General features: G+C 50.0%; 1 protein-coding gene across 1 annotated transcript; it reads right to left on the reverse strand.

The window, feature by feature from the left end:
* Nucleotides 1-1,332: 1,332 nt before the first annotated feature.
* Nucleotides 1,333-2,251, reverse strand: LOC136462644 (uncharacterized). Its single transcript, XM_066461715.1, has one exon. It carries the CDS (start codon nt 2,187-2,189, stop codon nt 1,740-1,742), a length of 450 nt encoding a protein of 149 aa, XP_066317812.1. The 5' UTR covers nt 2,190-2,251; the 3' UTR covers nt 1,333-1,739.
* Nucleotides 2,252-15,876: the final 13,625 nt, after the last annotated feature.

The following is a 15,876-nucleotide window of genomic DNA, read 5'->3' on the forward strand; positions in this document are numbered from 1 at the left end:
TGCTTAATTTCTTAGCAATTGTTATCTTGTTATATTTTCTAGTAATAAGACTTAGTTTAAAAAGACATGTATGTATATTATTGATTTCGGCTATAAATTACATGAGTTATTTTAAATATAATGATGTTTAAAAGTAATATTCTACGGTTTAAAGGGCAAGCACGCATAGACGTGATTGAGCAATTTATAATAATTTATAATTTGGAGTGAAATTTGGAACCATATCTTTTATTTTAAGACGGAGGGAGCAACTAAGAATGCGTGCTACATTTATATCAGTATATCGCCTGGTGCAGCGTTTCATTATTTGCACCAATCAGCTAGTTGTTCCTTCTACTCCCTCCAATGATTCTAGTTTTTTTTTTAGATACATAGATTTTACTATTTATCTAGAGATAATAAAAATTATGTACCAAAATAGGCCAGAATGACTTATAATTTAGAACAAAGGAAATATTTGGTTTCTATCGTAGGAAAGGAGTAGCTAGCTACATCTAAGAGTTGAAAATACATCCTCTCTCTATATAAGATGGTAATTACTTGCTCTCTGTATTCCAAATTATGAGACGTTTTGGCTTTTTCTAGATAAATAACTTTTTATGTACTTAGATATACTTTATGTCTAGATATATAATAAAAGCAATATAACTAGAAAAGTCAAAATGTCATATAATTTGAAAGGATGAAAACACGAGGTCAATGATAAACAATACTCCCTACGTTCCAAATTATAGTCTAGATACATCGTAAATTTACCCAAAAAAAAGTCAAAGCGGTTTATAATTTGGAACGACCAAACCATTTAATGAACCATTTAGTGCCTAAATAACACAATTGGCCTCTATTTGCCATTTAAACATTGTCTAAAGTTGAACAGTGTTTTCAAGTCACAAGAATCATCATGGACCAAATTGCTTTCACCAGTCGTCTAGGTGTCGTGACGATTGCGCTCCGCCACTTTGAAACCTCTTCATGGTTGTGTCACTGGTATGCAACCGATAGGTCGCCTAATAATGTCCATTGCTTGTTAATGTTTTTCCATAATAATGGAAAAAATTATTGATTCAAATTCTTTTACATTTTGATCATCTTTACCCTTCATATTCAACTTATTTGCACTAGTTAGTTTCTCTGCTCTATGTTTGTATTAAACCTGTTCAACCAATACTTACATACCAGTTTCCACGTGTCAACAGTGAATCACAATGTAACACACACATACCGGAGATTAATCCAGGCATGAAACATTCGCGTATTGCTTACTTGAAGACAAGAAAAAACTGTGCTTGACATATATAGGCATTCACCCAATGTGAAAAATAGAACCAAAGATTATTTAGTGGTAACAACTGCCAGCATGCCTTTTCATTCATTCATTCAATCAATCAAACAAAAAACCACACAAATGCTTATTTGCGTGACATTACATTGGACTGCTAATATCAAGCAGTCGATGAAACTATATATCGTCGATGGATCGATTCTTCGATCGATTGACATATTTGAACAAAAACAATTAGGTTACAAAAATACCGAATTAATAGGTATACGGATAGCTCATCAGCCTGAGCTGAACGCCCATCAAATGATTGTTGCATGCGGCCAGCCGGTGACAACGACGACGTATAGATAGCTCATCAGCCTGAGCTGAATGCCGGCCATGTCAGTCACCCGCATGTACGTGTAGAGTACGCAGCAGAAGAAGATCGAAGTGCATGCAGGCATGCAGCATGCATGCTTCAAGAAGCAGGAGGGGTGCAGCGCTTCCTGCAAGTCTCGCTGAGCGCCTTGTTCTTCTCCTTGGCGCAGGTCTTGTTGCAGGCAGCGGTGACCTCGGCCGCTTTCACCACGTAGTCCTTGTCGCACTGCTCCTCGCAGACCTTCATCGCCGGCGCGGTGATGCCCTTCTGCTCGGTGCACTTGCCCTTGCACTGGATCCTCCCGTACAGCACCAGGTTGGAGCGCTGCGAGAGCTCGCAGGACTCCTTGCAGACGACGAGGTCCATCCCCTTCCTGTCTTCGCAGAGCGTGGCGCAGAAGCTGTCTTGCATCTTCTTCGTCTCGGCCGACTCGCCGGTGGCCGCGGCGGCGGCTGCTTTCTTCTTCTTTGCCTCTGCTGTGAGTGGGGCGGACGCTAGTGCGAGGGCTAGCACCAAGAGCAGCGCGGCTGATGCCATGGTGGTCTTCATTTTCTCGCTCGGCGAGGTGGGTGTTTATTTGTTGCTGCTAGCTGTTATTGATGACAGGTTTGCTTGTTGAACTAACATGGTTGTTGGTTATATATATAGGACATCGATCGCAAAATGGAGACCACCGACGATGTAAGTTGTGTGGCCATGAGAGTTTGCCTCCCTACCTCTCTCTCCTCTTGGTCCTAGTTAATTGCATGTATGTATCTATATCTATGTATAGATGCATGCAATTCCTAGCTAGCTCCTTCTTGGTTTTCCGATTCATTTGGGCTACCACACAAAGTCACAAAGATGTGGTTGCCATGGTATATTAGGCATGCACGCGTCTGAACATTTTTAGCAAGTAGTGGTCATACTCATTTTACATTCACTCTCTGGCGAAGATAAATGTTGTTGATGAGAATAGTAAAAATAGAGGCTGTTTTATTGATTTTTTCTATTTGGGCCAGCAACCAGACACCTTGTAAAAGAATTTGGTTAGTTTTACACACCATCATACAACGGTGAGTCTATCTATTGTTGAAATATAATCTTTAAGAAACTCACACAGCCCACAATATTCGTTGTATAATTTGTGACCACCTTCATGTAGCATAATATTTCCTTCTGCTTTCTTAGTGTGGTCTCTTCATCAAACTTAATCACGTAAGCATATGAAAGGATGCAAGAAAGCGACACTCTGTACATATCCCACAACTAAAAAGAACAAAACGTGGACATTTTTTCGTGCGACAAAAAAAAAATTGGGGTTGTCGGTCTGCCTCCTCCTGCAATACCGCGAGTTCACCTCGCGCTCTGCAATCATCTCCCCTGGCAATCACGCGCGGCTCACCCAAATCAATGCACTGGGAGAAAGGAAGGTCCCGCAACCGCAATTAGATCACGCGCATCCTTGTCTCCTCCGTAGTGCGTCGCCCTCGCCCTCGCCCTCGCCATCACGAGCCGTGCGCTCCTCGCAACCTCGCCATGACTCTCTGCGCCCTCTGCAACCTCGCTTTATCGCCCCTGCCCTAGCGGGGCAACTGCTGCCGCTGCCACCGGCGCTCCATGGCCCGAGCGCAGGGTCTCCGCTGCCACCGCCCCTCAAACAATGGCGCGGCGCCTCCACTCCCACATCAATGCCTCCGTTGGGCTCCCATGGGCGCGTCCCTCGATCTCCCACAGGCAGCGTCGCTTTTCCCACCCCGCAGCACCACTCTGCCACCCCTCCCCGTTGGGTTCCCACCCCATGGGTAGCGCCGCCGATGACTGGCACTCCATCCACTGCGCCACTGACTGCAGACCGCCAGCCTAGACCACGGTGGAGATGGATTTGACCGTGTGCATCATCCTGGTGCGGAGGAACACTTGCCCGTCGCACGCTGCTATGGTCCATTGCAAGTGCCGTTGCACATTGCGTGCCGTCCTCCAGAGCAAACAAAATCAAGATCGATCGGAATCAACTGTGAGTTTGTACTCCCAACCTTGTTCTTCCTACTCGATTGGTTTGGGGTTGGGTTTGGGTTTTGGACTTTGTAACTTCGCACAGGTTTCGGAAGGAGCACTAGGCTCGTGGCCAGGTCAGGTCGCCCACTCGCCCTCCAGAGCGAGGATGTCAAGCTGGTCACTGTCAACGACCCTTTCATCGCCACGGATTACATGGTATTGCCCTGCATTTTTTTTCTCCTGTTCCCTCGATTGCTCCTGGTTTTTCTGTTCTTGCCTTCTTGTTATCATTACTCCTTTTGGGATTTGTTTTGTGATGCAGTCTCAACTGGTGGTGATATCGGTTTGTAAATTTTTTAGATTTATTTATCATCCTGATCAGCTATCTTTATTCTGCCCTTGATTCAGTGAAGTCTTATACACTTGCTTTCCGTTCTATTATATTACAAACAATCGATAATTTTTAAGTTAGTGTAAATTAAGTGCAATCTTAGTTAACCTAACAAAGATAGAAATAACTACCGGCAGTGTTGATGGTACAGGCATTTGACATTCGCATGGGTAGGTAGGTGATGCCGTATTCTATTCTGAAATATATCTGACATATACTCTTTGGTTTACTAATTGGAATTTTGGTCGTTCCCCTTTTACATCACATCCTAATTGACTTATATTAATTTATTCTATATGGTTTGTTGGTTCGTTTCCCTCTTGCTTATAACAGGAGACTCTTGATAATCTGGGGCATCCTGTGAACTGTGTCTCATTATCAAAAGACATCAATTGCCTTCTAGGTAACTGTTTAGATTCACAAGCTGATCCCTTATACAAAAAAACTCACTAAAAAAGCAGCTCAGTATTTTGTTTTCAGTCTGGGCACAAAGTTAATTACCAGGAGGCTTCTTTTGTCTAGCATTTTATAGAAGGATGGAGTTATTATTTTTATTGTCCTCGACTTTATGGAAGCATGCGATCACACTCTTCCTTCAGCTTTGATTGGAAAGATCATATGATCATCAATGATGGCAAATGTGGCCTTGAGAAGAGATTCTTCCATATATTGACATAGCTGCCAGTCTCATTTACCATCTTGAATGGATTGATCTTAGCAAATTTTCTCCTTGACTCTTAGTCTCTGATTCATCATTGGTCTATCGTCTTTGCCATACCATCATTCATGGGCATCCTTATCTCTCATAACTAAAAAGGCTAAAGATTGGACACCAGAATCGTGCGACATACGTTGGGTCGTCGGTCTGCCGCGCGCCCCTGCGATCCCGCTCTGCATAGGCAGGTGGGACCTCCTCCATGGCCCCTTTGATCCCGCTCCGCGCCGTACGTTGATCGCGTCTTCTCTATGGCATGCGATCCGTGGCTCCAGCAACTGCCCTTGCTCTCCAGCAACCGCCCTCGCCCTCTCCCTCGCGCCGCCATATGTTTCAAATTTTTATGCCAACATGACAGCGTAATAGCTTCTTTGCTTCACGTGACGTGTTATTAGCTTGTTCAAATTATTTATGCGTCCTGTATTGACATGTTCAATGCCATTCAATCGAACCAATCTGAGGTCAATCCTATGTGCTAACGCGTAAATCAATTAGCTTCTTTTTTTGTCCGTGTGTTTTCCGGCCCAAATCTTAATCTCAGATTAATTTCGTGTGAATTTTTCTTGCAGGCTAGCCTCCACATCAGTTAGCTTGCAGTGGGATAGAGGAACATGAGTTGTGCCTCCACATCATGTTGTGCTTAAATTTCTATGCTTCTTGATCTTGCATGTCATAGCTAACCTGTGGTGCATGCATCTGTTTGGCGCAGTGATTTCTCAGGGGATAAATGCAGGAGACGTGAAGAAGCTGCAGGATGCAGGGATTTACACTTGCAATGGCCTAATGATGCATAATGACAAGGTTCTGAACTATGCATCTGTCGGGTACCATAAAAAAGGCCCCCCTAAGCAAGAACCGAAAAAATCGCTTAGACCCTATAAAAATCGAAGCCAAGAGACAACTACTGGCTAACCCCCACCTTGTCCGAGGCTCGGCTGGACCGCCCGGCCCACCTCGAACAGATTCTCCACCTCGCTCGAGGCCCCGCACGTAAGGCCTCGGACGAAGTACCGATTCTCCGTCTCGCTCGAGGCCCCGCTCGTAAGGCCTCGGACGGAGTATCGATTCTCCGTCTCGCTCGAGGCCCTGCTCATAAGGCCTCGGACGGGGTACCGATTCTCCGTCTCGCTCGAGGCCGGCTCGTAAGGCCTCGGATGGGGTACCGATTCTCCGCCTCGCTCGAGGCTGGCTCGTAAGGCCTCGGACGGGGTACCGATTCTCCGCCTCGCTCGAGGCCAGCTCGGCGACAACCCCGTCGCCTCCGCCTCGACCGATTTCCCTGACAGAACGTCACGTCCAACTAACGCGACCAACCACTCCCGCGACGTCAGCCGAACAACGGCTTGACATAGCGGAGTGACCGACGAGATGGGAGTCGCGTCAACGCCATGACGTCCGGGATAGGACGGGGCAGGGGTTATCGGCCGCTGTGCTTGGCACTGTGCCCACGACTGACACCCGTACTGCACTGTGCTACCTAACCCCTGCTCCGAGGACAGCGCGGCGTGGGGAGTCAAGTCTGTGTACCTGTAGCCTCGGAATTAGTGTACAGGACCAACTGCTCCCTCCGAGCCTCGGCCATCCGCTTCGGGGTCTCGGCAGCCTCGGGATTCGCGCTCGCCAAGCCCCCCCACGATGGTTCAGCCTCTGCACCGACCGGGCCTTGGCCCTCTACGCTGTCGACATACAGCGACCGTCACGTCGACCACAGCATGTGCCATGCCCTGCGTCAAGCTATCACTCGAGCTCCCACGTCGCACAGGATCGGGCGTGACCGGCGCGTCGCTCCAGTGCATCAAGGACAAGACCGCTCCACCAACCATGCTGCCGCAGTGACAAGATACAGGGCTCGGCATACTGCCTCCGCTCGCAAACCGCCATATAGCAAATGCATGTAACGCCCCTGTGCCTCCCTTCGATTATAAAAGGGAGTGACCAGGGCCGCTTCTAGATGGGCTCACGAACTCAGGCACATACACGAACATGCAGACGAACATGCTTAGACGCATGCACAGACGGAGACATCGCTCAGACACACACACGCGCAAGCAACGCTCAACACTCTGTAATACGCACGCTCCCTCGCTGCCTGAGATCAACATCTCAAGCAACCCACACCGCTTCATGCAGAGACCTGGGGCTAGCTCCCTCTCTCGCCCTGCTTGTAAACCCCTACTACAAGCACCTCGGTGCAAGGAATACAAGATCGATCTCTCAGACTGGACGTAGGGCACCTATTGCCTGAACCAGTATAAACCTTGTATCTCTTTGCATCACCATCCGGGATTAGGGGCACGCAGTACATTTCACTAGTTGGTTGAGGGCCCGCCAGTCCAAAACACCGACAGTTGGCGCGCCAGGTAGGGGACTTACTACGTGTCAGCTTAGTCATCCCAACAAATTCCGGATGGCAGACCCCGTGCGACCACTGCGCCTCAGCACGGTGATCTGGTTTGGGAGCCTAGAGTTCATGTCTCTAGGATCTGAGTACAATATGGTGCTCCTCACACCCAGAGCCCCACCGACCGACGACGACACCACGCACCGGCAGCCCAGGCGCAGGCGACGCCCGGGCCACCGCCCTCGTCACGCTCGCCAGGCACGACATGGGCGAGACCACTCCAACACTGCGCAAGCTCAGGGCAATGCACTGCGCTCCACCGGCACCCCGGGCCCGGCTGTTGGTACAGAGTCCCTGGTTGGGGACCTATCCAGCCTAAGCCTAGGCAAGGGAAAGACGCCGATGGCATGCGGCGATGCCCCGTCATCAAGCTCTGCCCCGCCACCTCCTGAGGAGTCGCCTCTGGCGGAGCGGAGCCCGACGACGACACCATCCCCGTACCTTTTTGGGTTTGGCAATACCGCCGCCGCCTACGCTTCCGCTCACGCGGAGCCCTTAGGACGCCACCAACGCTTTGCCCTCGACCTCGACGCCACTACCTCGACCCACACCCACGTTGACTCCTCGAAGGAGGACAAGGCGTGGGCCAGAGCAGACTTCTCCGGGCTTCGCGACCCTGAAGCCTTGAGCCGCATCCTGGCCGCGAGCGACTACTGCTTTGGCTACTCCAACTCTGATGACGAAGGCACTTACGACCCCACTCGTGAGTGCTTCCACGTCGAGTTCGGGATGCCGAGCACGAGCGATGAGGACGAAGGGGCAGGTTCTCGCTCCCCGCCCCCTGAGGGGGCGGGCGGCGCCGCACCTCCATGTGTCGAGCCCCGGGCAGCGCAGAACGAGGACCTTGCCCCCGAAGAACTTCGACGCCTGGACCTGGAGCAGCTCCGTGAGCTTTAGGCCAAGGTCGAACAAGGCCGACTCCTTCTGCAGCAGCTCTGAGACACTCTCGAGCAGGAGCAACGGGGTCGCGGTGATGGCGGAGCAGCCCGGCGGAGGGCTCATGACGTCAACCACCGCATCAACAACGACGTAGGGGACGATCAACCCCCTATCTTCCATCGCGCTAGCCAGAACGTCGCGGCAGCGGCGATGCTACTCCAAACGATGCCCGAGCCCTCTACCTCAGAGGGGCGACGGGCCCGCAGCGAGCTCCGGGACCTCCTCGAGACTGCCGCGGTGCAGCAGGCCGAAAGTTCCGCCTCTCGACTGTAACAACCCAAAAATCCATACACCAAAAATACCAACTACAAAAATTTTCTTAAAACTCCCATGTGTTGATGAATGTCATGAATAGAAACCCAACCTAAGAGATGCATTAGGTCTAACCCCAACCTAAGTCAACACATAAGCATGGCATGCCATTTGTTAATCATGTTTATTTAAATACTGACAAATGAAACATAGCATACATTGTTAACTTACATGGTGATTTGGATTTTCATTTGTTTTATGTAATGCCTAACAACTCCCTTAAAGAAATAAACCATAAAGTAATTATTACTCAAACCAAAGAATAAATGTTTAAATAGAAAACTAATTCTATTTTTGTATAACAAAACTACACCTATTTTTGTTATACAAAATAGCTAAATAAAATTCCTAATATATATATAAAAGAGAATGTTGTGGGCCTCATATCTACAAAACTCCAATGAATAAGGTACACTAATTTTTTAATTCAAATTTCAAATCAATTTGAATTTAAACAAAGGAGAAGAAAAATAAAACAGAAAAAGGGAAAAGAAATGGAGAAGGCCCGCAGCTGGCTCGGCCTGCTCGGCCCGCTAGCGCGCAGCAGCAGGCCGGCCCAACTCGCACGGCCAGCCTAGCACGCGCCCACCCCCGCGCGCCTCCCCGCCTCGCTTGCTGCCACTGCCCGCCGGGCCCCACCTGTCGGCTTTCCTATTCATCTTCTCCGCGCCCACGCCTCAACCGCCCGCGCGATCGGAGGCCGACAGTGTTGGCAGGAGCGGCCCAGGGGGTCACGCCTAGGGCATGGCCTTGCTCCCCCTTGCGCCGCGCTCACGCAACCTCACGCCACCGTCGGATGCATCGCACGCCTTTCCACTGCACGATGCCGAACGCCATTGGAGGCATGGAGCTCGGCTATAAAGCCACGCCCAGAGCCCTAGGGAATCCCTCAGCCACCGCCGCCACTTGGTGGCCCAGCAGCCACACTGCACCGAGAGTAGAAGGCCGAGAAGGAGTTTGGGAGAGGAGGATCGGAGCCACCCGCGTGCTGCCGAAGTCGTCCGAGCCGAAGACGACGCCGTCATCTTCATCACGGTCGCGGGTCGGCACTGCACTGCTTCCGTCTACACGGCCAAGACCCTCCACTGCACCGCCATCCTATCGCCTTTGACACCAACGGTGAGCCCTCGCTGCTGAGACTCCTCCTAGCCCCTGGACGCCGTAGCAGAGCACGCGCACGCCGCGCTCCCGACGCCGCCGTCATGGCGTGGCCACCGCTAGCGCACTCGGCTGCCTCACCGGACTAGGACGCAGCCGTAGCACCACCAGGACGCCCGGAGGGTAGCCGCATAGACCAAGACCCTGTTAGCCGACCACAGCGCCCCAGCCACGAGCTCTGGACCTCAGCCAGAGTTCTGCCGTGCACCATCACCGTGTGCGGACTCCGCTGCGCCCAAAGGTTGCCGTCGTCACTTGTTCCAGTCGCCCACTAGCAGTCTGAACGGGAACAGGGCACCAGGACCCCTGGAACAGCCCCTAGCTGCCCCGCCGGTGAGCACCGCCACGACCAAGCCACCGACCGCCGTGGCGAACACCCTAGAAAGCCTCGGCCACCACCTAGACCCCACCATCGTGTTCGCCATGGCCACCTGTCCAGGCCCACCAAAGCCCAGTCGAGGCCCAACCTGGTTGATCATTGACCGGTCAATGTTGACAGTTGACCTGGCCCCACATGTCAGTGTCACAGGGACTCTGGACCCACTCGTCAGTGAGTGATGTCATGCTGACATCATGACAACGTCACGCGGGACCCACCTGTCAGTAACAACACAGTCGAGGTGACGTCATGCTGATGTCATGATGACATCAGCTACTGACGTCAGCAGCCCTAGCCCCACACGTCAGTGACCCTGACCCGATGACCATTGACTCACCCGTTGACTTGACGTTGACTTTGACCGGACCCACAGGTCAGTGACCCAAGAGACCCTGGCACCACCTGTCGGAACGATGACGTTGATGACGTCATGCTAACGTCAAGATGACGTCAGCAGGACCCCACTTGTCAGCTCAGAGCTGAGTCGGTGATGTCACGCTGACGTCACGCTGACGTCAGCATGCCACGTGGACCAGTCACAGCGTGACATGTGTCAGCCCAGGATTAATTCAGCTTTTTCCATTTTCAGAGATGATTTAAACTTCGGTAATTCATAACTAATTCATACGACCTCAGAAAAATACGAAACCAGGACCAAAATTCATCTAAAATTGAGCTTTACGCAATGAACCCATGTTTGAGTGCATTTGGCTCTTTTGAATTTTCATTGCTTCTTTGTGCTATTCTATAGACGTCGCTAACGCGACTGTAATGCGATCATTTGCAGACTCGGAGGAGAACCAGACGGACGAGGATCGTGAGTACCGTGAGGAGTACGGAGATGACTACACTGAAGGTGCCACATCCCACCCAACCTCGTAGCACCTATTACACATGGCTAATATAGAACTGCTATTGCTTTACTTTACTGTTATAATCATACTATGATAGGACTTGCATGGTAGTATGCTTACTTGATGGCCTCTACCTTGACGCAACCTTACCCCTGCATACCCTGCTATTAGGCTAGATACACGCTTACTGCTATATTTCATTGCTTGTACTTCTACTACGCTTATACAACATTAATGCGTGGTGTTATCTGGACTATGGCGAGAGTGCTACATGTGTGACTAGGGTGTGTGGAGGGTGAGGGTTGTGTCGACCAAGTTGGAGTATACGACGAGCCTAGGGCAAGTCTTGCCGCGGGGTGCTACCTAGGCACCCCTGGAAATGGAAACCTGTGGTGGGTAAATGGTATATGAGGTGGCCCTAGGTGTGAACCTGTGATGGGAGGAGCCCAGGGTGGAGGTGCTGTGGTGGCACGATAAATGGAAACCCTAATGAAGATATTCTGGCTTAGTCATCCTTAAGGACTTACTAGTACTCAGATTCACCGGGAAGCTTACGTACCACTCGCCCTATATGGTGTGGGATGGCCGGACTACTTGGTAGGATATTGCCACTACTGCTAGGTTGATAGCGGACAGTGTAAGGAGGTACGGGGCACGGAGGATTTCCCCCACACCCTTCTGAGACTTCATGGAGACCTTGTGGACCTAGCTCATGACTCACAGTTTCAGCCACCCCAGACTAGACTTGGGGTGTACCAGGGCTGAATGGTAGAGTGGCATTAACCTAGGCTAGCAAGCGGCCAGAATCAATCTAGTTGATGACGGTCAGCGAGGAAGGCGGATCTTGTGGTTATGTAAAACCTCTGCAGAGTGTATGGTTGATCGATCGATACATGTGTCGACTTGTCGGCTATGAACCTTTCCTGGGTTTCGCTTAAACTAGATAACGAGATGAGTCCTTCTCTTCTTCCCCCGTGAGAGAGTGTCGGTCGTAGCCAGGGGCTACGGGCCATGAGGCAGTGCCGAGAGGGAGTTGGCCTGTCGACTGAGCGATGGTATTGTAGTGATGTGGTGATAACATAGAGATGGTGGCATATTGATCCCAGGATCGAAACCTAGCTCTGGACGAGAATGGGGTGGAATGTGTGGGAATTGTGTTAAAACTTGACCAACTATTATTGTATACTTGATATGCTAAAACATAGGAAACCACAGCCTATTAGGTTCCCTTTTTATTATATCCAATTTGCATCCAATTTCCACAAAGCAATGCTCATAGGGTGGGAGTGGCCAGTACAAATCGTACTGATACATTTTGGCACGTAGGTTCTGCTGAGGAGTTTAGCTCCGAGGAGTTTGACGGTTGAGGGGTTCGTACCTATGCTCGAGTTTGGCGATCTTATCTTCAAGCTGTTCTGAATGAATGCTACTTTTGATTCCGCCAATGTGGCGATGTAATAATTTATGTAATTCCGCACTATTTGTACCCTGATATTACGTTGTATAGATGTGATATTCGACTGGAATTTGGGTAATATGATCTACAATGGTCTTATTACACTTTGACTCTGTGGATTTCCCTTCGCTAAAATCAGGTCGTTTCAGTTGGTATCAGAGCCATACTTGACCTTAGGACGAAACCCTTAGAAATGGACGAGAGAATAGAACGTAAACAGCCCTTCTTTCGGTTATATACTGACCCTGCATTTACTTTTATGCCAGGCTTATCTATTATTGACCTGCTAACACCTGTTCCTTAAAACATGTAGATGGCAACGAACGTTGACTGGCCGCCTCTAGGACCGCTACCTCTAGACCACGCCAAGCTTACCTTCGACCTACGTGAGCTCGGGGGTTTTGCACAGACCCTCTGCCAAGTTCTCGTCACGTTAGGAGTCCCCGACAAGCTTGTCAAGGTCACCTGCATCGGGAAGCCAGCTCAGGAAGGAGGAATCGAAGGACCGATTGTCACCTCAGTCGAGTTCCCAGCTAGAACTACCTTACCTTCTGTCCTAGCTTTCACCGAGTTGACTATAGAGGACACAGTCGAGGAGGGACTGCAAGCTATCTCACATAAGGCACTTCGTAGAGTGATGAGGGACCACTACGAGCACCTGAAGATGATAGAGTTCCGTCTACTTCCCCAGGCCCTCGACCTCAGCCTTACCCCTAGTGAGTAGAGTTTCGCAGCTGGCAGAGTTATCTTTGCCGAGGAGGACAGATGCCTTCGCATCTTAGCTATTCACCTACTAGAGCAGGACAGGTATGTGACCTAGCTGGAGCAGAGGAGATGTCAGGACCAGGCCCTTCTGTGGGAGTACTAAGAGTGAGACTCGCAGGGAGCACAAGAGCAAGCTAGTCTACTTGAGATAGTTGCCAAGCTACAGGACGAGCTCAACCATCGTGAAGAAGTCCACAGAACCGAGGTCGTAGACTTACAGGACAAAGCCGCCGACCTAGGCAACAGGAACTACTACCTCGATAGCAAGGTCTTAGAGTTGCAGAGAGAGTTGGACGACAGGAAGGCTGAGTTCAACCGCAGAGGAGACAGAGAAAGGTCCAAGGGGATGGATATGCTGAAAATCCAATCTTGGAACAAGACCATGACTCAAGAGCTAGAGGAGTTCAGGAGGAAGGCCATTCGCAACCAAGGTCACCTGATCGAGGCACTCAGGCAGAACGAGTACCTACAGGACAAGTGTGAGAGGACATGGCAGGCTTGGCAGAAGTCTGACAGGAAGCGCCTCAGGGAGATGAAGGGTATGTGGGATCAGCTACCCAAGGAGATTCATAGCAAGATGAAGCCTAGGATAGAGGAGTTTGAGTTAGCCCTGACTCGCCTCAACCTAGATGCCTGCCCTACCCTACCTGGAGCCAAGCCTACTAAGGAGCTCGCCGAGGCCTTGAAGTACGTGTCCTGACTTCACAAGTCAGACGAGGAGATCAAGATCGAGAACAGTCGTATCCCAGCTGTGGTGTACGAGTTAGAGTAGAATGACCCTGCGTGGTCATGAGTCATGTCAGTAGCTTCCATAAGCTATACCCCATGATGTACCCCTTATGAGATGTAATATGAGACACTATGCATAGTACGATTCTCGCAAGTCTTCAAGTGTAGCTACTGGAGATGATGCTATGTAATAAAAACCCATGTAATGAATGTATTGGATCTTATTGCATCTTATGGATCTTATTGCTTCTTTGTAATGAGTGTTGGATAGAATAAATGTTTCATTAAATCATCAAAATCATATAATCATACTAAGTTATAAGCACTTATGGCACAAACACTAAAATTTCCATGATCCATGTTGCAGATGCCAAACCGCCGATCTAATCGCCTAATGAACCATGGACGTGCGCCCACCCCTGAACTAGTTGAACCAAATGGGGGGCGTGGTGGCAACAACTGTGGCCATGGCCATGGCCGTGGACATGGAGGGATACCCTTCAACCTGGAGAATACCCCACCACCTGAGGAGAACATTCCACCACCACCACCACCAAACCTGGCAGAAGTGATGGCACAACAGACCCAACTTCTTGCAGCTCTGGTTAACGGAGCAAACCATCACCAGGGAGGTCAGCAAAATGACTTCCAAAGGAAGCTGGAAGGATTTTTGAAGCTAAGGCCACCTACCTATGACGGCACCGACCCTAACCCGCTTGTAGCCAATGACTGGCTCAAGGAGATGGAGAAGAAGCTTGACCTTACTACTTTCACCGATGATGAGTGTGTTGGAGCAGCCGCACACCAGCTCACAGGTGTAGCACGCGCCTAGTGGGACAGTTTCAGTGATTCCCATGAGGACCCTGCCAACATCTCGTGGGATGAGTTCGCTGAAGCATTCACTGAGTATCACATTCCCAAGGGTATCATGGAGGCCAAAGCCGAGGAGTTCCGCAACATCAAGATGGGAAAGGATAGGGTGACTGAGTACACCACTCGTTTCACCAATCTTCTTCGCTATGCACCTTCCTATGTTGTGAACTCTGAGAAGGAGAAGTTGTACTATTACCGCAAGGGACTTAACCCGTACATCAAGCTGAAGTTTGGTGGTATTGAGAGTAACACGTTGCGTGCTCTGGTGGATCGTTGCATCTAGATTGAGAAAGACCGTGCTGAAGCTAGAGAGGAGTACAGGGAGAGGAAGCGCAAGCCTGAGGAGTCCTTCCGTGGCCGTGACCGTAAGAGGTTCCATAGAGATGCACCACCCAGGGAACGCTCTTGCCACAACATGGATGACAACCCTGGATCGAGTAGGGGTAGTGGAGGCTACATCGCCAAATACTCCCGCCCTGCTCAGGATCGTTACACCCGGGACCATTATGCTCAAGACCGCAACACTCAGGACCATTTCAACTGTTCCCGCTCTATGAATGAACACCCAGCACAGAACCGCTCTGCACCAAGCAATGGAAATTAGAAGGCACCTGCGCCAACCCCTATAGGTGGTACGCCTTTCACCTGTTTCGCTTGTGGCCAACCGGGTCATAAAGCCGCTGAGTACCCTCAGAACTCAGCTGCTCAGAAGTCTCAGTTCAAGGGATCTGCTACCCGTGGATGTCTCAACCATCTAGACACCGAGGAAGCATAGGCTGCCCCTGACATTGTATATGGTATGTTTTTAGTTAATGGCAATACTACATCAGTTCTATTTGACTCTGGAGCAACTTGTTCTTACATATCATCCAAATTTGCACGAGAGCATGACCTGCCTGTAACCCCACGTGGAAAGCCTATCGTCACCAGTTCACCTTTAGGAGACCTAAAGTGCACCCACATCTGTATGGGAGTGAGTCTTACCATTGAGGGTCTTGTCTTTGAAGCCGACCTAACCCTGTTACCTTCCACAAACCTAGATGTCATTTTAGGTATGGATTGGTTAACCATTCACCGAGGTATCATATCTTGCTCACCTAGATACGTCCAAGTGACCCACCCATCAAGCCAAGTTATTAGATGTGAACCCCAGTCCGGAAAGTCCACCTCTATCCGGTGTGCCCTTAAAGCCAGTTCAGAATCACAGAAAGAGGAGAAGACAGTTCATGATGTGCCTATGGTCAGAGATTATCCCGATGTATTCCCTGAAAAACTACCGGGTATGCC

The sequence above is a fragment of the Miscanthus floridulus genome, chromosome 7 (assembly GCF_019320115.1).
Source record: "Miscanthus floridulus cultivar M001 chromosome 7, ASM1932011v1, whole genome shotgun sequence".
NCBI lineage: Eukaryota > Viridiplantae > Streptophyta > Magnoliopsida > Poales > Poaceae > Miscanthus > Miscanthus floridulus.